This window comes from Hyaena hyaena, unplaced genomic scaffold, assembly GCF_003009895.1.
Source record: "Hyaena hyaena isolate Hyena2069 unplaced genomic scaffold, ASM300989v1 scaffold_466, whole genome shotgun sequence".
Taxonomy (NCBI): Eukaryota; Metazoa; Chordata; class Mammalia; order Carnivora; family Hyaenidae; genus Hyaena; species Hyaena hyaena.
Genome location: NW_024081099.1, coordinates 1,641 through 24,675, shown reverse-complemented (window position 1 = coordinate 24,675; position 23,035 = coordinate 1,641). Strand labels below are relative to the sequence as shown.

Genomic DNA, 23,035 nt, shown 5'->3' with positions numbered 1-23,035 from the left:
GATGACAGCTTTGTAGTAGAGGCTGAAGTCTGGGATGGTGATACCTCCCGTTTTGGTTTTATTTTTCAGTATTACTTTGGCTATTCGGGGTCTTTTGTGGTTCCATACAAATTGTAGGATAGTTTGTTCTAGTTTTGAGAAGTATGCTGGTGCAATTTTGATTGGAATTGCATTGAATGTGTAGAGTGCTTTAGGTAGTAATGACATCTTAACTATATTTATTTTTCCTATCCATGAGCATGGAATGTTTTTCCATTTCTTTGTGTCTTCTTCAGTTTCCATCATAAGTTTTCTATAGTTTTCATCATACAGATCTCTTGTATGGGATAAGGACTTTAAATCTCTGGTAAAACATTTTCTGTTTGTCAAGGGAGCAATTATATTTTAAGTTTTTCAAATCATATTTAAATTAACCAGCATGTGTATTTTAATTCATTTTACACTCTGGGATAAGTCTACAATTAGTAGGATTTGCTTAGGAACATGATATGATGGTTTCAGAATTATTCACAATATAAATAATTTATGAACTTTGTAATATCAGCTTTATGGTTTGGAAATAAGAAAAAATGCTATAATAGATAAAAATATATTATAGTTCAAATCCTTTTGAATAGTAATTTCTGTTGCCTTGATCATTTATGCTACAAATACTTACTGAGTACCTTCCTGATATAGGAGCTGCCATACTGTGATGAACTGAATATAGTTCCTACCCTAAGGCACTCCCTGCCCAGGGTGCAAGAATGCTGGGTAAATAGGCAACTGCCTGTTTGGAATCCTCCACGTGTTTGTGTGCCGTTAGTATTATTCACAGAAACAAACATGCTATATTGGGGTGTTAATCACCATATAGTCCCTGCTGCTTACAGCACATTTTCTCATATACTGTATTAGAACTTCTACTGTAAATTTCCCTGTCAAGAAACAGAAACCCTTCAGTATAAAACAGCATGTATCAAAGTGAATGTTCCATCAGTATAATATATATGTTTGCAATGTGTTTCAATGGTTTTCTTCCCATTTCCATGCCTTCCTGCCTCAGTCTTCATTCCCTAGTGCCCACATTATGGTCTCCTACATGGTGTTTTCCCTCAGCCTCATTGCACTCAGTTCTTCCTGGCATGTAAATTTATTATTTCAGGTGTACTTAGAGTCCTGTTTCCACAAGTACATTTTCCTGGCCACTCCCAATGACACTTATTTCTCTGAACTGTGGGTTCTTTTATCTGTACACTTTAGTACTAGGTCCTGGACTAACTCATTTTGTTGGAAAATTGTTTTATGTGCATATTTTGCCTTCCAGATACAGCAAGAAGCTCCTTTTGGACAGGGAGCCATGTCTTATGAGCTCTGACTAAACTGGTAGGTAAGTCTTATGAGTGTCTTATGAAATTTTACTTAAATTAGAACCCTCAAAGCATTAGGCGTAGTACTGAGCATCCCATACAAATTCAAAAGTCACATACTGAAAGGCTACAACCAAGTTGTTCTAATGTCAGTGTATACTAGTTCAATGTAATACTCAAGGAGAATTACTAAGGCAAATTTTTTGATCAGGAGTTACTTACTAAGGCAAATTTTTTGTTGAGAATCATCTGCTCCACCAAAGATGACTCATTATGGAAGAGGTGGGGTTGCATATGGCTCCACATATGAGGAAACCACCAAAACTCATCTACAGACCCCAGAAGATGGTCATCCCCTTCATCTTCTTCTTCACTTCCTTTGGAGGAAAAAAGATTATTCAGTTAATTCCACTTAGAATGATTGTGTCTGTCTGTCTGTCTTTCTGTCTATCCATCCATCCATCCAATTATGTACACACATGTATGTATTTAGAAGACACTATTTATACTCTTTTTGATACATGTAAGGCTTTGAACATGAAATGTAGGCAAAGTAAAACCTGTTCCTGTTACTTGGGGAACAATAAGAGACTGTGACAAAGCTCTTTTAAAAGTTTTTCAACATGAGACATAGGTACAAAATCACTGCAAAATGGAAATACACAACTATCCCCAAGGACGTTAGAACTCTGTTAGTGTATTTGTATAACCTGTAGTTTGGAGAAAATGGAGGGATGAGTAGGAAGTTGAACCAAGGGAATATGAGTAAAGAAACGAGTGGCAGAGCTATATAGCAGGTCTTTCTGACATAGGTTGTGACACCAGAGTCACAAAGAAATAATTCCATAATTTATTTGGGTTCCTCATTAGCTCTGAGAAGAAGTTACTCAGTATTTAGTGAAAACTAAGGCACAAACAAGGAGGAAAAAGGAAATGTAGGAACTGTTTTGGGTACATTAGAGAAAACGGAAGGGAAGAAAGGAGACAGGATGAAAGTGAAGGAGAGAGGCTGAGAAGTGGTGAAGTCACAGTAAAACAAGCCAAGCAGGTCCTTGGTGGACTCATGTTTCTCATGCTTGACCTTCTCCTCAAGTTCCTGGAAGCAGACTTTCCATCAAGAAACTCCTGTTTCTGGGGTGTTTGGGTGGTTCAGTTGGTTAAGCATCCGACTCTTGATTTCAGCTCAGATCAGGATCTCCCGGGTTCTTGAGATCAGTCCCATATCTCAGGCTCTGTACTGACAGTGTGGAGCCTGCTTGGAATTCTCTCTCTTTCTCTCTCTCTGCCCCTCCCCTGTTTGCACACATGCACGTGCTCTCTCTCTCTCTCTCTCTCACTCTTTCTCTCAAAACAAATAAACATTAACAACAGCAACAATAACAAAGAAACTCATATTTCCTTCAGAGGCAACCCTGTTGTTATTCCTCTGATTTCTTCTTTTATAGGCATTTTTTACTTCCTCTATTTCCCCTGACCGGCAGTTTAGCTGAGTATGGGAAATTCTACAGTTTTCTTGAGGGGTATGGGACTCTCTTTGTTCTTTACTAAAACATGAAATGAGAGCACTATAAGGTGCCTCACCACTTTCCTGGCAGATGATGATATTAATCATCACAAAGTTATGCAACCACACTGATATTTCAGCCACAACACTGAATCTAATAAACTCCTAGGATACAGAATAGTAGGTTTTTCAAATGATGTGCCCTCTGTGTGGAAAAAAAATCTTCTCTAATATTTTCAAAAATTTCATTTTTCTGATATGACTGGTTTCCATAGTCCCCTACAGGCTAAAGAGGGAGGGTGGACTGCTGCTCTGCCCAGCCAACTAAGCTCATGTCTGATACTACTGCTATTACATGCCTTTTCCCAAGAGAAGGAAGACAGTGGCCATTGGCAGGAAAAGAATTAGATCCTATGATTTACTGGGCAAGGAAATTGACTTACCATTGAGGTGCACGCTCATTCTAATTTATATAGGAAGAACAAGTATTAGTAATGTAGGATGAGTAGAATAACATAATACTTCAACATGGACAGACTTCAATTTCACTTTCATATTGTTAAATACTTGTTGATGTAAATGAACTTTTTTCTTTATATGTACAGGGCACCTTTAAATTTAATCTGTTTTATTGCCCTAATTTTTTTCCTCTTTATCACACACTCATGTTACCATAATATAGTGGAACAAGGATAGCCTTTAGAGTCAGAGAAGTTTTTAGTTTACTTATAGGTTCCAACACATTTGAATTGTGTGATTATAGGTAAGTCACATAACCCCTTAATGTCTGTATTTATGTAGGTAAAAAGATGGATCCCAATACCTATTTCATTCTTTTTGGGAGAAAGTGGCACTATAATCCTGGCACATACTGGGTAATCTAAAATGCCTTTTTCCTTTCTTTTTATATTTCCTACTCTTGCTCTCCTTGTGTCTTATTTCAGGTCTCCTTGAGTTTTGTTTCATTTTTTTCCACAATGATACTCCATGAGAGTATAGTGCAAGGCCTCACCTGTGTGTTTTGTGGCAGATGTGACATAATGCTCAAGACCAAGCCATCATAATTAACTGCCTGGCCTGATTAATGAGTCACCAGCTTGGGACTTCTGAGTGATTATTTTACAGCTCCTGGAAGACTTCTAGAGAGCAATGCAAAGTAATAGGAATATGGAGTCAGGGTTTAGAATCTCTGACAACCTCAATCATTGCAGGGTTTTGAGTCTTGTTACCTTTTAGGTGATAAATATGGTGCCCTGGTGAAGAAACATTTGTTACATGTGACTGGCAATGCTAAAATACATATTTTTCTTCTTTGGGAGGGGGAGTGGACACAAGAATGATATCATTTAGTTTCCCCACTATTAAACATCTCTACTTACACCCAAGAGACTCTCCTCTTGCTTAACATTTTGCATGTCCTCAGGACACCATAGTAGTGAAGATTACTATCAGTTATTTATTGGAATTTTACTCTCCCACACTGAAAAGAGGCATGAGTCTCTTGGGGTTTCCCAGTAATCAGTTCATTCCTGGATTCTACCTTTTGTCAAGCATTGTGTTAACTGTTTTATAAGCACCATCTCATTTAATTCTCACTACAACCTTATGAGGTAAGGGCCACTGCTAACTCTATTCTTCAAATAAGGGAATTGATATTTGGAAAGGTGAAATAATTTGTCCTGAGTCACTGACAAGGTTGGTACAGAGCCTGGTTTCTTACTGGACATTTTTATTGTGAGATGTGGGAAGTGCTCAAGTAAGGAAAGAGGACAAATACTTCAGAAAAAAAAAAGGAACGAGAGCAACTGCCTACAGACATTTTTTAGCATTCAGCATTGGGCAAAAAATTGAGTTGCCAGAAGTATTTTTTTCTATTTCTGTTTTGGGAAAGAATGTTTTTAATTATTCTTAGTATTTAGGGTGATTTTCTTTCACAACACAACATGGTCAAGTTTTAGTCCCTGACTTATAAATTCTATTTTTTTTTAATTTAGAAATTTGTTTTATTTATTTTTTTATAATTTATTATCAAGTTAGTTAAAATACAGTGTAGTTTTGGCTTCAGGAGTAGATTCCCATGATTTATCATTTACATATAACACCCAGTGCTCATCCCAACAAGTGCCCTCCTCAATGCCCATCACCAATTTTCCCTTCACTCCCCCCAACCCTTATCAACCCTCAATTTGTTCTCTGTATTTAACAGTCTCTTATGGTTTGCCTCCCTCTCTGTTTGTAACTTATTTTTCCTTCCCTGGCCCTATGGTCTGCTGTTAAGTTTCTCAAGTTCCACATATAAGTGAAAACATATGATATCTGTCTTTCCCTGACTGATTTATTTCATTTAGCATAATACTTTCCACTTCCATCCACATTGTTACAAATAGCAAGATTTCATTCTTTTTCTTTTCTTTTTTTAATGTTTATTTGTTTTTGAGGGAGAGAGAAAGTGAGCAAGTGCACTAGTGAGGGGAGGGACAGTGAGAGGAGACACAGAACTGAAGCAGGCTCCAGAGCTTGACATGGATTTGAACCCATGAACTACCTGAGCCAAAGTCAGACACATAACCAACTGAGCCACCCAGGAGTCCCAAGATTTCATTCTTTTTCATCAGTGAGTAGTATTCTCTTGTGAATGTGTGTGTATGCATGTGTGTGTGTGTGTGTACATATGTCATAAATATATATATACACCACTTTTTCTTATCCATTCATCAATTGATAGACATTTGGTATCTTTCCATATGACCTCTAAATTCTAACCCAGATTAAACAACTCCAAATTCAGGGCCCTTAACTATCATTCATTGACCAAACCTGGAATTTAGAAATAAGATCAGTATTTACAAATTCAATATAATATTGCCCTTCATATTGTTAACTAATTCTGTAATATAGTTAGAATTTACCAAGATTGTTGGTTCTCCATGATTTGGGGAAATATACAAACCTATAGAACCTACAGATAAGGGGAAGGAACCTTTTTGCCATTCAGCTTCCTTTATCAAGGATTGCCAATTGAATAATAAAAGTACAATTTATTTAATGCATAAGATTTGGGCTCTGCCTGACCTAAAGTTAAGACTACTTTTGGCATGTAACTAGCTGTATGGCCTTGGGCTTCTCTAAGTTTCTATGTTCTTATCTAAAAAACAAGGTAAGATATTCTTCAATATATTCTTCAATAAGAATTCAATGAATTCCTAGGATTCATTGAGAAGGTACACGAAAAGTGCTTAGCTAAATACCTAGAATATGGTGTTGCTCACTAGAAAGGAACTATGATTTTATGACCTTAATCTTTTGATTTCTCAAAAAATCTATAAACCCTTCAAAAACTTAACTATATGAAGCAAGATGGAACCATTTCCTGAAAGAAAGTCTTACTATTATGACACTACTATTTTTCTCCTTCCCTTTGAAATTGAATAAAATAGTCTTTAATGGAATAAAGAGTTACTCATTTAGAAAGAAAGACAATATAATTCAATTAAACTTTACAATATCTAATTTTTTTTTAATGTTTTATTTATTTCTAGGAGAGAAAGAGAGAGATAGTGTGAACAGGGGAGGGTCAGAGAGAGAGGGAGTCACAGACTGAAACAGGCTCCAGGCTCCGAGTTGGCAGTCAGCACAGAGCCCGACGCGGGGCTCGAACCCACGAACTGCGAGATAATGACCTAAGCGAAAGTCGGACGCTTAACAGACTAAGCCACCCAGGCGCCCCTACAATATCTAATTTTTTAAAGATTCAGAGTATTAAACTTTATATCTATTCTCACTAAAAAATGACTTTATTGGTTTTAGATAAGCCTAGCTAAGTTTTTGTGGAAGATTTCATATCATATGCAGATAACAAGATCCTTTCAAGCCTTGGCCTTAGCTTTCTCCTGTGTTCTACTTTCTTTGGCTTAGGTAGTGGCCATTTTTACTGTGAGCTGTGGGAAATGCCCAAGTAGGGGAAGAGGACAAATCTCTCAGAAACAAAAAGGAAGGAGAGTAATGGCTAGAGCCGATCTTTAGCATTCAGCATTAGGCAAAAAATAAGTTCCCAGAAGTGTTTTCTTATTTTTATTTCTATTATGTTTGGGAAGTAAAGTTTCTAGTTATTCTTAATATTTAGAGTGAGTTTATTTCACAATGTAATATGGTAAAATTTTATTGTTTGATCTTGTTTCAAATAAATACTAATAGTTAAATGTTTTTTTTTTTTACTTTCACTGAATCATTTGTTCATTAATTCATTTTCAATAATCGTTCTAGTTGCTGATGTTAAAACAGTGAAGCCTTCATGGAGTGTTCATTTTAGTAAGAGAAGAGATGCAACAGATAAATAATTTAAAGACAAAGTGCACCCGCTCATAATAAAACTCTTAGCAATCTAGGAATAGGAGGAGCTCCTTTAAGCTAATAAAGAGTGTCTACAAAATAGTCTGTTGAAAGAATTCCCCTTGAGAATAGGAAAAAAAATCTACTGGAAGATTTCCCCTAAGGTCAGGAATAAGACATGTCATCATCACCACTTTTATTTAATGTTGTACTGGTGATCTAACCCAGTGCAATATAGGTAAGGAAGAAAATTCGTAAGGCTCAGAAAGGAAGGACAGTTTTAGTATCCAAAATTTACATGATTGTATAAGTAGAAAATAAAATTTAAAAAGACTTACAAACTACAGAATTAATAAATGAACACAGCAAGGTTGCTAGATACAAAATCAGTACACAAAATTAACCATATTTTTACACACCATCAACAAAGAAATGCAAAATGAAATAACAAACAAGACACCACTTGATATTGCATCAAAAAACCCCACCAAAGAATGAGTCTAAAAACAGTAACGTTTTATCAAGTGCAATTAAAGATGACCTAAATGTATTCAAAAATTGGAAGACTCAATATTTAGGATGGCATTTCTACCCCAAATTAATAGGTTTAATACAGTCTTAATAAAAATTCTAGCAATTTCTTTGTGGATATTGGTAAAGTGATTCTAAAAATCTATATGAAAATGCACAGGGCCAAGAATTTCCAAGGCAATCTTGAAGAAGATGAACAAAACTGGAGAACTTACACTAGCAGATATTAGTATTAATTATAGAGTTACAGTAAATAAGATACTGTGATATATATAAATAGATCCAATGAACAGGAGAGTATAGAGTCCACATATATGGTTATGTATGACAATGATGACACCATGATGCAGTGGGGAAAGGATGGTCACTTAATACTTGGTGCCAGTTAGATCTGTCTATATGGAAAAAAGAAGATATCTTGACCTCTATCTCATACATACAAAAAAATCAGCTCCATATAGATTTGGGATTTATAAGTTTTAAGAACATAGAAACATATTTTTATAATCTTATAGTATGCAAAAATTAAAAAGACACAAAAAATCTACCATAAAGGAACAAAAAGATGAACTAGACTACATTAAGTATTTTTGGTCATCAAAACACACCATTAGGAGTGTGAAAAGAAACCCATACAATAGGAGAATGTATTTGCAACACATATAACTGATGAAGGGCTCATTAAGAATATATAAAGAAAAAGAAAGAAAAATAATATGTAAAGAATTTCTACAAATTATTTTTTGTAGAAAATGCATGCAACCTAATAGAAAAAAAAACTCAGTTCACAAAGAGGATCTCCAAATGGCCAATAAATATATGAAATAAGCTCAAGGTTACTGCTCCTGAGAGAAATGTACATTAAAACCATAAAATATCTCTACGTTTTCACCAGAAAGGCTAAATTTAAAAAGACAAACAATATCATATGTTAGTGAGAATGTGGAAAACTCATATACTGTTGAGAATGTAAATCAGTACAATCATTTTGAAAACCTGGCATTTTTCTACTACAGTTGGCCATAAGCGTGCTATATAACTAAAAATTCTACCCCTACTTGATAAGCAACAGAAAAAATAGTTATGATCTCTGAAGGACAGGCACAAAAATGTTCTTAACATGATTATTGAAAAAAGCTAAAGACTAGAAAAAAAACATCTACATGGAAAGGAATGGAATAAAGAAATTTTGGTATATTCAAACAATGAAATGCTATAAGGCAATGAAAATGAACGAATTACAACTATACACAATAATATCTGTAAAACCAGAATAATATTGAACAGGGATGCCTGGGTAGTTCATAGGCTAATAAAACAAGCTGAATATAGAAGAGCCTATACTGTATGATTCCTTTTATATAAATCTCAAAGACGTGCAAACTAGTTTATGATATTAGAAGTTAAGATAGTCATTTTCTTTGAGAGACGCTGGTGACTGAGGAATCACAAGTTGGGTGGGTGTGGGGATTCTGGTAGTATTCTCTCTTGATTTGCATGCTGGTTTGTTAAAATTCATTGAGTACCACACTTACTACTTATTGCACTTTTATATATGTAAGTTATACTTCAATAGAAAAGGAAGGCCATTAGATAATGACATGATGAATAAATGTTCAAACCATAAATATTTTGTAAAGGTTGAAAAATGATATGTTAAAGGGCACCTGGGTGGGTTAAGCATCCAACTTTGGCTCAAGTTATAATCTCACCTTTCTTGGGTTTGAGTTCCATGTCGGGCTCTGTGCTGGCAGCTCAGAACCTGGAGCCTGCTTCAGATTCTGTCTCCCCCTCTTTCTCTGCCCCTCCCCCACTCGTGCTCTGTCTCTCTCAAAAATAAATAAACATTAAAAAATGATATGCTAAATTGAATCGAATAATATGAAGAAAATAAAATAGGAGAAAGACATGGAATGTAGGAATGTATAAGAAAAGGGGTCACAAATTTATTTATTTATATTTATTTATTTATTATATTAAATTTATTTAATTAAATTCAGGTTAGTTAACATACAGTGTTGTATTGGTTTGAGGAGTAGAACCCAGTGATTCATGACTTACATAGAACACCCAGGGCTCATCTCACCAAGTGCCTCCTTAATGTCCATCACCTGTTTAGCCTATCCATCCCACCCACCTCCCCTCCAACAACCCTAAGTTTGTTCTCTGTATTTAAGAATCTCTTATAGTTTGGCTTCCTCTCTGTTTTTATTTTATTTTTAAATAGAGTAGTCATAGAGGCCTTTTGAGAATAATTAACCTCCTTTTTCTTACCTGTATGATAAAATTTTCCTGAAAATCCAAGGTTGAACGTAAAATTTGTGATTTGTGCACGCAAAAGATTCTGAGTGTCAAGCAGGGCCTGGAATACATAATTAAAAAACAAAAATCAGCTTGGAGAATGTCACTGAGAGGTTTTAAAAGATATCTTCTTTTTGCATTCAAAGGGTAGAACTACTCCTTTATACATGAGAGAATTAAATGATGGAAAGTAGTGTCTTTACCAATTTATAACCAGAGAGATGCTTTCAAGATTACATACACATATACATATATTTATCCTTCAGCTTGCAATAAATTAGTAAAAAGTGTCAGCTAGAAAAAGGAAGTGACATGAAAAGTTTATTTTGCATGTATTAAAGGAAGTATTATCTAGAACATAAAATATATCTCCTTTCATTTCTCAGGGACATGGATCACCAGTTGTCAAAAGAAGGACACTCTTTAAGTGAAACTATGCAAGAACATATGTTGAAAGGAAACCTTGTTATTTCTCAGATATGCCTTTGGTCTTCAAAATCCTAGACTTTTCAATCTTTAAGTCTTAGATTCCCACAAGACAGTAATTGTTCTTCAAATAGGGATATCATGATAAAGTAAATCTCTAATTTGGCCTTTCATTAAAAAACAAACAAACAAACAAATAGCCCTTCTTCTGGAGGCAAAACTCTTTTAAAACAGAGTTTTAATTATTACATCTTATAAAGTATTTACTGTGCTTTGAATGAAAAGCAATTTTTTAAGTTTATTTATTTATATTGAGAAATACAAAGACAGGGTAAGCAGGGGAGGAGCAGAGAGAGAAGGAGAGAGAGAGAATCCCAAACAGGCTCTGCACTGTCAGCACAGAGCCCGATGTGGGGCTTGATCTCATGAAATCATGAGAACATGAGATCATGACCTGAACTGAAACTGAGGGTTGGATGCTTAACTGACTGAGCCACCCAGGCAGCCCACGCTATGAATTTTTAATGGACTTCTTTTCTTTCTCATTCTTATTTAAATTCCTATTCTTTTAAAAAAATTTAATGTTTTATTTACTTCTGAGAGAGAGAGAGAGAGAGAGTGAGCAGGGGAGGGTCAGAGAGAGAGGGAGATACAGAATCTGAAGCAGGCTCCAGCCTCTGAGCTAGCTGTCAGCACAGAGCCCTACATGGGGCTCGAACCTACGAACTGTGATATCCTGACCTGAGCCACCCAGTTGCCCCAAATTCCTATTCTTATATTTCTTTTCTCCCTGCCACCCTCCCTACACAGATAACTAGGCAGAAAGTAACACTATATGCTAGATTTGTAAAGGATCTTAGTTAATACTTTCATGCACGAGGAAACTGAGAAAAAATGAGCTGCCCATTTTCACAGATAAAATTAGTGGTAAATTGTAGACTAAGGATATAGATTGCCTGATTCCATATTAGGCACTCTTTTTCCCCCTTTCCATAGTACAAGTGGGCCCACAATAAAATCTTTTTTTAGCAGCATAACCGACACCTGGAAAACTTGCCCCATCATGTTCAAGGTCTCAGTCTTTTTTGGGGAGATAAATAGATATACCTTTTGTTCAGAGATTATCCCATGATTATATGCCTTATCTGTGGATATAAGTGATTCTCCTTATTGTGTAAAAACAGAGGAAGAAGACTTCTGAATCTCTATTTAAATTCATCTGACCACTGGGAAGTTTTTGAAATTTAGGTATCTAAATCTTCTTTTTGTATCACTACTCTGTTTACATGAACGACTTTGATTGAACAACTGAACCATAAAACATGTGGATCCTGAGGAAAGACAGGTTTGTTTGTGGATTTCCACACCTAAGTATAGAAACAAAAGGGTTAATGATGGCAGTGTCATTAGGGGCAGGTTAGATTCTGTCATCAAAAGGTCTGGGCATGGGTTGGGCAGGGAAAGGAGGATTTGGCCAACTCAGCAGTGACAAAGTGAGTAATATGGACACAGTCTTATTGCTTAAATGGGTGAGGAGTGGTGTTGCCTGGATGTAAGGTGTGAGCCTTCCTCCTTTTGTCCTTATGGAAGGAGCATAAGGTATGCAATTAGAAGGTATGGAAATATTTATTATTTATTTATTCACTTAATTAAAGTTTTTATTTATTTTGAGGGGGGGGAGCACAAACTGTGAGATCATGACCTGAGCTGAAACCAAGAGTTGGACACTTAACTGAATGAACCACCCAGGTGCCCAGAAGGTATGGGTTTAAACGCCATCTCTGGGACTTATAGTGAAGTCATGTAAGACTTGGGAGTCAGATTCCCTCAGCTGGAATTCTGGATCTGTCTCTATTCAGTATTGGGCATGTTATTAACATTTTTAGACCTCAGACTCATCACATGTAAACTATGGATAATAACAATTACCTCAAAGCACAGTTGTGAGGGTTACATGCTTTTATGCTCTTGGCATAGTGACTGGCACATAATAGGTGCTCAACAATTATTAGTTGTTCCTCCTCTCTTATTGCAGCTGCTACTATCAGTACTATTAATATGGTTGTTGTTATTGTTAGTGATGGTAGACAATTCATATTCTCTGACTTTTCCCTTCATTTATTAGAGTGGAGATAATTATCTAACTCACAGAATTGTGATGACGATTCTAAAAGGGATAATATATGTAGGAGTGCTTGATAAGTTTTTTTTTAAAGTGGCATAAAATATGAGGTGTTGATATAATTATCAGGAATTATATATTTTATGTATATAATTATATATTACTGATAATTATATCATTTGTCTCATTTACTTAAAAATTGTTTTTCTAATTTCTCATTTACCTTCAGTCTCCTCTAGCCTTCCCTCTCTCCTTCTTTTTCATTTCTTCTCCCCAGTAGAACATTCTAGCTGGCTCTTTTTATTTTTATTTTTCCTTCCCCTTAGATCTTGTCTTCTTCTTTATCCACCTTAATTTATTCATTTGCTCACTTTATTCAGTGGTTAAAATATAGACTTGATATCCATTTTAAAATAATTTAAAATAATATTTAAAATAATTTCTTGTGTGTTCATTGCTTTAATCTTAAAGTTGGAAGATTTTTCTTTTTGTTTGTTTGAAAATAAAATCCTCAGCTAAGCTTGAGTTTTGCTATATGACCCTTGATTGCCTTTTAAAACAAACATTTACAATACTTGATAAGAAAGCAAAAGAACAAACAAACAAACCTATCCTGTTCTTTAGCCTTAGAAGCCAAATTATATACCTGTGAACTAACCTCTAAATCAACTAGAATATGTTGATTCAAATTACCGAACTAGCCATGATTATTCAGGTTTCAGTTGGCATCTTACACATGTATTTGACATTCTAGAAACAAACACTAAAACACATAAAAGATATACTGAAACAGATAGTAGATACAAGCATTATGCCTGTATCTGGTGAAAAGAGAAATTTATTTCTAGATGTTGTTTATATACTTAATATAAACCCATAGTATCTCTTATACTGTTGTTTTTAGAAGCCATATTTTGGAAAACAATGTTATATATTCATCCACTACTTTCATCTTTTCAAAATATGCTTCTGAAGTGCTACAAGCTAGAACACCGAGCAATATTCTTAGATTCTATCCTTTTCATTGAATTCTTCATTGCTAGAATGATTTTATTCAGCATTAGTCTATTTAAAACTGAGCTAGTCTATTATTGCTATAAACAAAGTATTATAAAAATAATATAAATGATTCTTTATTTTCTATGTGTAACATGTCAAAAATGGTGTGGTAATATCTAAAAATATAATCATAATAAGCCAAATCAATGTTCTGGTATCAAATTCAGAAAACCAACTGCATTTTGGGCAAGTAAACCCTCTCTGATGTGCAGAGTATGTTGGTCATGGAGGAGGTAAAGAATCACAACCCCTTGCAGAGGTACCATTTAGTGGTCTCCAATTCAAGAACCCTAAGAACAGATTTCTGTTGTCAGAAAAAGTCTGGTTATTGAAAAATGGTACTTTTATTTTTAACTGTTCCAAAACTTTCTATATATTTAGGTAGGTAATTTCTATAAAATTGGTAAGGTAATTTACAATTCCATGCATCATTAATTATTTTTAAAATAACACATTATTAACCTTACACCTAAAGGAGCTAGAAAAGGAATAGCAAATAAAGCCTATGCCAGCAGAAGAAGGGAAATAATAAAGATTAGAGCAGAAAAAATGGTATATAAACAACAACAACAACAAAACCAGTAGAGGGGAACCTGGGTGGCTCAGTTAGTTAAGCGTCCAACTTCAGCTAAGGTCATGATCTCATGGTTCATGAGTTTGAGCCCTGGGTCAGGCTGTTTGCTGATAGCTCAGAGCCTGTAGCCCGATTCAGATTCTGTGTCTTCCTCTCTCACTCCGCTCCTCCCCTGCTCACACTTTGTCTCTCTTTCTCTCAAAAATGAATAAACTTCAAAAACAAACAAACAGTAGAACAGATCAACAAAACTAAGAACTGGTTCTTTGAAAGATTTAAAAAAATTGATAAAGCCCTAGCCAGACTTATCAAAAAGAAAAAAGGACCCAAACAGATAAAATCACAAATGAAATAGAGACCACAACTGACACCATAGAAATACAAACAATTATAAGAGAATACTATGAAATATTATATGCCAACAAAACTGGGAAATCTGGAAGAAATGGACAAATTCCTAGAAACATACTGAAACAGGAAGAAATAGAAAATTTGATAGGCCCATTACCTGCAAAGAAATTGAATCAGTCATCAAAATCTGTGCCAAAAGGCTTCCCAGGGGGAATTCTACCAGATATTTAAAGAAGGGTTAATACCTATTCTCAAACTGTTCAAAAAAGTAAAAATGGAAGGAAAGCTTCCACACTCATTCTATGAAGCCAGCATTACCTTGATTCTAAAACCAGACAAAGACCCCTCTAAAAAGGAGAATTATAAGCTAATATCCCTGATGAAACTGGATGCAAAAATTCTCAAAAAGATACTAGCAACTGAATTCAACAGTATATTAAAAGAATTATTCACCTTGATAAAGTGGGATTTATTCCTGGGCTGCAGAGCTGGCTCAATATTCACAAACAATCAATGTGATATACCACATTACTAAAAGATAGGATAAGAACCATATGGTCCTGTCAACAGATGCAGAAAAAGCATTTGACAAAATACAGCATCGTTTCTTGATAAAAACCCTCAAGAAAGTAGGGATAGAAAGAATATACCGCAACATCATAAAAGCCCTATGTGTAAAACCCACAGCTAATATCATCTTCGATGGAGAAAAACAGATCTTTTCCTCTATGGTCAGGAACATGACAGGGATATCCACTCTGACCAGAGTTGTTCAACACAGTACCAGAAGTCCTAGCCTTAGCAATAAGCAACAAAAATAAATAAAAGGCATACAAACTGACAAGAATGAAGTAAAGCATTCTCTCTTTGCAGATGATATGACACTCTATGTGGGAAACCCAAAAGACTCCAACAGAAAACTGCTAAAACTGATACATTAATTCAGCAAGTCACAGATTATAGAATCAATGTACAGAAATTGGTTGCATTTCTAGACACCAATAATAACGCAGCAGAAAGAGAAATCAAAGAGTTGATACTATTTACAATTGCACCAAAAACTGTAAGATACCTAGGAATAAACCTAACCAAGGAGGTAAAGGATCTGTATGCTGAAAACTATAGAAAGCTTAATGAAAGAAATTGAAGACATAAAGAAATGGAAAAGCATTCCATGTTCATGGATTGGAAGAACAAATATTGTTAAAATGTAGATAGCACCCAAAGCAATCTACACAGTCAGTGCAATCCCTATCAATATAGCATCAACATTATTCACAGAGCTGGAACAAACAATTCTAAAATTTGTATGGAACCACAAAAGATCCCAAATAGCCAAAGTAATGTTTAAAAGGAAATCCAAAGCTGGAGGCATCACAATTCCAGATTTCAAACTGTATTACAAAGCTGTAATCATCAAATAGAATTGTACTGGTACAAAAGCAGACACAGAGATCAATGGAACAGAATAGAAACAGAATAGAGAAACAGAAATGTACTCACAAATGTATGCCCAACTAATCTTCAACAAAGCAGGAAAGAATATCCAATGGGAAAGAGTCTCTTTAGCAAATGGTACTGGCAAAACTGGACCACTTTCTTACACCATATTCAAAAATGTATTAAGAATGGATGAAAGACCTAAATGTAAGACAGGAATCCATCAAAATCCTAGAGGAGATAACAGGCAGCTGCCTCTTTGACTTTGGTTGCAGCAATTTCTTACTAAACATATCTCCAAAGGCAAGGGAAACAAAAACAAAAATGAACTATTGAGACCTCATCAAGATAAAAAGTTTCTGCACAGTGAAGGAAACAATCAACAAAACTGAAAGGTAATTTTTGGAATGGGAGAATATATTTACAAATGACATATCAGATAAGGGTTAATATCCACAAATCTATACAGAACTTACCAAATTCAACACTCAAAAAAGACAAATAATCCAGTGAAGAAAAGGGCAAAAGACCTGAATTGACACTTTTCCAAAGAGGACATCCAGATGGCTAACAGACACATGAAAAGATGCTCATCATCACTCATCATCAGAGAAAAACAAATCAAAACCACAATGAGATACCACCTCCCATCTGTTAGAGTGGCTAAAATAAACAACTTAGGAAACAGATGTTGGTGAGGATGCAGAGAAAGAGGATCTCTTTTGAACTGCTGATGGGAATGCAAACTGGTGCAGCCACTCTGGAAAACAGTGTGGAAGTTTCCTCAAAAAATTAAAAATAGAACTACTATAAGACCCATGAATTGCACTACTAGGTATTTATCCAGAGGATACAAAAATGATGATTTGAAAGGGCACACACACCCTAATGCTATCAACAATAGCCAAATTATGGAAGGAGCCAAATGTCCATTGACTAATGAATGGATAAAGAAAATGTGATACACACACACGCACACACACACACTGGAATTTTACCTGGCTCAAAAAGAATGAAATCTTACCATTTGCAACAGTGTGGATGGAACTAGAGGATATTATGCTAAGTGAAATAAGTCAGGGAAAGACAAATATCATATGATTTCACTCATATGTGGAATTTAAGAATCAAAACAGATGAACATAGAAGAAGGGAAGGAAAGATAAGATGAAAAGAGAGAGGGAGGCAAACTATAAAAGCCTCTCAAATATAGAGAACAAACTCAGGGTGTCTGGAGGGGAGTTGGGTCAGTGGATGAGCTAAATGGGTGATAGGCATTAAGGAGGGCACTTGTGATGAGCCCTGGGTGTTATATGTAAGTGATGAATCACTAAATTCTACTCCTGAAACCAATACTACACTATACGTTAAGGAACTGAATTTAAATAAGTAAAAAGTAAATAAAATACATATTACTTTTTCTAGTTAAAAAAATTAAAATCACTAATAAATCCATCTCTGAAGAATGAATTCTTTCCCAATTTTACAAAAAATGACATACATCTAAGTATACACAGAAATATAGATATATAGGTAAGTGAGATTAGAGCCATAAAGCAAAAATTAGAACTGTACCTATTATTACTAAAAATACAGAGTTTTGAATTTTGCCTTTGTCATCTAATAGTACATTATGAGCTTTCTCCGTTCACATTAACCTTCCAAATCCAAATTGGTTAATGGGTGCAGAATAATGCATCAAATAGGTACCTTATAATTTATTAACCATTTCATCTTACTGTTGTACCTTTGGGTTGTTTATAATCTTTGTCTAATATAAATACTGTTCTATATACCAATACATATTTATAAAACAATGAAGTAACCATTTTTGCAGGAGATAAGAATAATTCTGTTTAATCTTTGGCAGACAAAACAATTTTCCAGCAAATTTGAAGATGCTTATGAAAGTATTAAAAAAGAACATAAGATTCATTTAAAACTATAAGAGAATTGCACTTTGAATATAGTTTAAAATGAAAATTTGACTATTTCCAAAATGATTTTTTTCAAATCTTGATTCTGTGTGCTACCCCATTAACTTAGTTTCTTGAGGCTTCATTCTACAAAGCCAAAAACACTTGCAGGCATTAAAAGATCTATTTGAAGGCCAAGAAGATCTAATTTAAAGAAACTGAGCTCTGAGAACTAAGCAAAATGGGAGCTTTTATATATCTTTGGATTTTCTCCAACTTCCTTTAACAGAATGAATATATCAATTAAAGTAAATCAAAGAGGCAAAGTTTAAAAATAACTGCAAAACCATTTTATATGGAGACTCATGTTAGTATTCATTACATGTGTGACATTCCTTGAGGGAACATTTACTAATTTTGCGTTTCTCATCTGTGCTTCCCAGATAATATTTTGACCTGTTTTTATCTTTTACAAGGTAACTAAAGGAGTGGGTGAGCCAAATTAAAACAGGGGAAGACATTTTGGTGCTGAGTGTGGTTTTTCAGCAGCAGGCAAAAATAGTGTTTCAGCACAAAATTTTTAGACTTATCATTTTCCTAATCAAATATTCCCTAAATAGAAATATATACAATGTATCTGTATCTCATAAAGTAAGTGAGAACAAGTGAGCAGCTAATTGCAAGATCTTGTATCTATCTATGTATGTATCTACATATAAACATGCACACTCAGGCATCACAGGTATATGATGTAAAAGATCATTATTCACATTTCAGACACAATAGATATGATTTACATAGTTTAAGGGACTTTCCCCTTAAAGTGTTGAAGAAGTGATTCAAACAAGGATTTGGATTTCAAAGCTCACTGCTTCTGTTTTCCATAGAAAGAACAAGGATACTAACAGTGAACACCCTTACCACTGGCATACAGAGCCATTGGTGACAAAATCCATTAGAAGGAAATAAGAGATGCCTTTTTGTATCACTTTCACCAACTAGTTGTCACTCTTAGTTTCCAATACCTAAAGGTATGAGGTGGATGGGAAAACTAGTTTGGTCAGTGAATACCCAGCCAAACTAGGAATGTTTATCCACTGGTATGCATATTAAAGAACAGTCACTCAGTGCACTGGGTGTGGAGCTGGACAGTAGGATACTGAAGGGCCTTAACACCATAGCTTCACCTTGGTCTCATCACCAGGTATAGAACTAGAAAGGTTTTCTATAGAAGACCTCTTCCCACATCAGAAAAACACTGAAATTTGCTGAAAACAGTTAATTAGGCATAATATTAGAGTGAAGTCATCTTGCACAATTAGAAGACAGCTTTAGAGGACAACAATGAGTAATAAAGCCGGGGCCAACTACATTATTTGACCTGCCAATGCAATGACATGACACTGAGGCTGGAAATAAGGAGATGCAGGCATGTTCAGTAAGCCAGTGGAGTACATAAAATTTGGCCATTTGTTATAATAGTATTTAACTCTCTTGACAAGAAACTTGAAGACCTAGAGCTGACTACCTGACAATAACAATCCTAATGGTAAATCAATCACTTAGTGTTTAGTTGACTATTTTATAAATTTAAAGTCTATGCACAAAAAGGGGGAAACTATATTTATCCTGCTAACTTAAAATATAAATACCAAAGGTGTGAGTGTGTTTTCTGTGTTTTACATGAGCCTCATCACATTTGGGAAAATGGATAGGGAACTTTCACCTAGGAATTTGCTAATTATAGTCAAGTGTTTTAAAGATTGTCCTTCTTATTACTGACATTGCCTTAAGTCGTGGCCACCCTATGCTGAATTCTTAGTCCTTGAGTGTGGCCTCACTAACATGTGCATGATGAATGCATAGCAGATTTGGAATCAGAGTGACTTAGGCATCTGACTCTGCCATTTGACTACTGCACTAGCCTGGACAAGTTAATGAACCTCTCAGATCAGTTTCCTTCTCTGGGAAATAGTAATAACAATATACTACTCATGAGTTAGGTATAAAGATCAAATGGGAAAATGGGTAAATGGCCCTAAAACCTTCCCCTGCATATAGAAGTGGAGTTTTAGCTCTGTTAATGGAATAATTTCTCTCTTCCTCTGAACCTGATCCTAAAGCAGGCATATGCCTAAAATTTAAAAAAGTATTTTCAAATTAGACCTTAGTACTTTTAGGGATGTCTAATCAGCACTGAGGATTTTAATCAAAAGAGGAAGATGATACAAGTAGCTGTAGCATAATAACTTTTACAAAGCTTTGTATTCCTTTCTGAGTGAATTCTTCATTGTCGCGTTCAGTGTTCATGTATTTTATTGTTTGTATTGCCCAGATTAAGGATAAAGGTTTGGGTGAAAGTCAAGAAGAAAAACATTTATATAGTAATCTTAAATTATTTCTGATATATACTTACACTAGTCCAGAGCAAATTATTATTATTATTAGTCCACTCTAAATTATACAGATGAGAGATGGTTTTGCTAGAACATTTGTTGACACAAAATTGGCAAATAATATGTGAGTGGGAAAATAAAGAATAATTAAATATGTGCTATTTTCACTAAGTGTTCATTTGAAATTGTTATACATATTCTATTTAGTTTACGGTTGATATACTCAAATAGTCAAAATACTAATATACTTTAAAAAAAGAAATAAACATAAAGAGTAGTTCAGTTTAGGGGCACCAGTTAAGCATCTGACTCCAGCTCAGATCACAATCTCATGGTCTGTGAGTCTGAGCCTCACCTCGGGCTCTAAGCTGACATTTCCGAGCCTGGAGCCTGCTTCAGATTCTGGGTCTCCCTCTCTGTCTGCCCCTCCCCTGCTCATGCTCTGGTTCTCTCTCTCTCAAAAATAAATATTTAAAATTTTTTTAAAAAATTAGTTGTTTTTTATAATATGGTATCTTTAGGAAACTGTAAGTTATATCTTATTCAGTTATACACAAAAAGGTTTTTATGTGTTGTAAAAAACATAATTTTGATGCCTTAGTAATTTAAAATACTTGCTTTTAGCAGCAAAGCAGAAAAGGAAGCAAAGGTCTAGGATTCCACATGAGGGGACTGAAGCATCTCAACCCACTTACTATTATTTCAGAATAAATTAGACTTCCACTAATAGTTGCAGAGGTATGTTGGAAACCCCTTAAGTACCATATTTGTTTTTCTTTTTTGAAATTAAGTTTTTTTGAAATTAAGCAAAAATTTTAATTCCAGTATAATTAACATATAATGTTATATTAATTTCCAGTGTACAATATAGTGACTCATCAATTCTGTACATTACTCAGTGCTCATCATGATGTACTCTTAATCCCCGTCATCTATTTCACCCATCCCTCTACACACCTCCCCTCTGGTACCATCACTTTGTTCTCTACAGTTAAGAGTCTGTATCTTGATTTGTCTCTCTCTCTCTCATTCTCTCTTTTTCTTTGCTCATTTGTTTTGTTTCTTAAATTCTACATATGAGTAAAATCATATGGTATTTGCCCTTCTCTGACTGATATATTTCTCTTACTTTAATATTCTCTGGATCCATCTATGTCATTGCAAATGGCAAGATTTCATTCTTTTATTTTGTGGCTAATATTCCATTTATATAAATACCACCTCATTTTTTAATTTAAAATTTTAAGTCTATTTATTTTTGACAGAGAGAGCAAGTGGGCAAGGGGCAGAGGGAGAAGGAGAGAGAGAATCCGAAGCAGGCTCCACACTTTCAGCACAGAGCCTGATGTGGGGCTCAAACTCACAAACTGTGAGATCATGACCTTAGCTGAAACCAAGAGTCAGACACTTAACCAATTGAGCCACCCAAGTGCCCCTATACCACTTCATTTTTATCTATCAGCCAATGGACATTTGGGCTGTTTCCACAATTTGGCTATCATGGATATAATTGTGGATAATGCTCCTGCTGTAAACACTGGGGGTGCATGTATTCCTTTGAATTACTAGTTTTGTATTCTTTGAGTAAATATCTAGTAGTACAATTGCTGGATCATAGGGTAGTTCTATTTTTAACTTTTTGAGGAATGTTTTCCATACTGTTTCTAGGGTGGCTACACCAGTTAACAGTGCAAGAGGGTTCCCCTTTCTCCACATCCTCACCGACACCCATTATTTCTTGTGTTGTTGATTTTAGCCATTCTGAGAGGTGTGAGGTGATATTTCATTACAGTTTTTTTTTGCATTTCCCTAATGATAAGTGATGTTGAACATCTTTTTATGTCTGTCGGCTATCTGTATGTCTTCTTTGGGAATGTCTGTTTATGTCTTCTCCCCATTTTTAATTGGATTATTTGTTTTTTGAATGTTGAATTGTATCAGTTCCTTATATATTTTGAATACTAAACCTTTATCATTAATATCATTTGCAAATATCTTCTCCTATTCCAAAAGTTGCCTTTTAGTTCTGTTGATTGTTTCTTCACTGTGCAGAAGCTTTTTATTTTGACATAGTCCCAATAGTTTATTTTTGTGTTTTTTCCCCTTGCCTCAGGATACATGTCTGGAAAAAAGTTGCTAAGGCCAATATCAAAGAACTTACTGCTTCTGTTCTCTTCTAGGATTTGGATGGTTTCCTGTCTTACATTTAGGTCTTTCATCCATTTTGAATACATTTTTGGGTATGGTGTAAGAAAGTGGTCCAATTTCATTCTTCTGCATGTTGTTTTCCAGTTTTGCCAGTACCATTTGTTAAAGAGACTCTTTCCCATTGGATATTCTTTCCTGCTTTGTTGAAGATTAGTTGGTCATACATTTGTGAGTCCATTTCTGGGTTTCTCTATTCTGTTCCATTGATCTCTGTGTCTGCTTTTGTACCAGTACCATTCTGTTTGATGATTACAGCTTTGTAATGCAGTTTGAAGTCTGGAATTGTGATGTCTCCAGCTTTGGATTTCCTTTTAAACATTAATTGGCTATTTGGGATCTTTTGTGGTTCCATACAAATTTTAGAATTGTTTGTTATAGCTCTGTGAATAATGCTGGTGTTATATTGATAGGGATTGCACTGACTGTGTAGATTGCTTTGGGTGCTATCTACATTTTAACAATATTTGTTCTTCCAATCCATGAACATGGAATGCTTTTCCATTTCTTTGTGTCTTCTTCAATTTATTTC

General features: G+C 34.9%; 1 protein-coding gene across 1 annotated transcript in view; it reads right to left on the bottom strand.

The window, feature by feature from the left end:
- The window catches only part of LOC120246339 (bifunctional heparan sulfate N-deacetylase/N-sulfotransferase 3-like), a 132,483-nt gene extending 119,216 nt beyond the window's left edge, over nucleotides 1–13,267 (bottom strand). Inside the window, 3 exon segments of the mRNA XM_039253807.1 lie at nucleotides 1,572–1,726; nucleotides 9,988–10,075; nucleotides 13,256–13,267. Of these exon segments, the coding sequence (XP_039109738.1) occupies nucleotides 1,572–1,726; nucleotides 9,988–10,075; nucleotides 13,256–13,267 (255 nt within the window).
- Nucleotides 13,268–23,035: the final 9,768 nt, after the last annotated feature.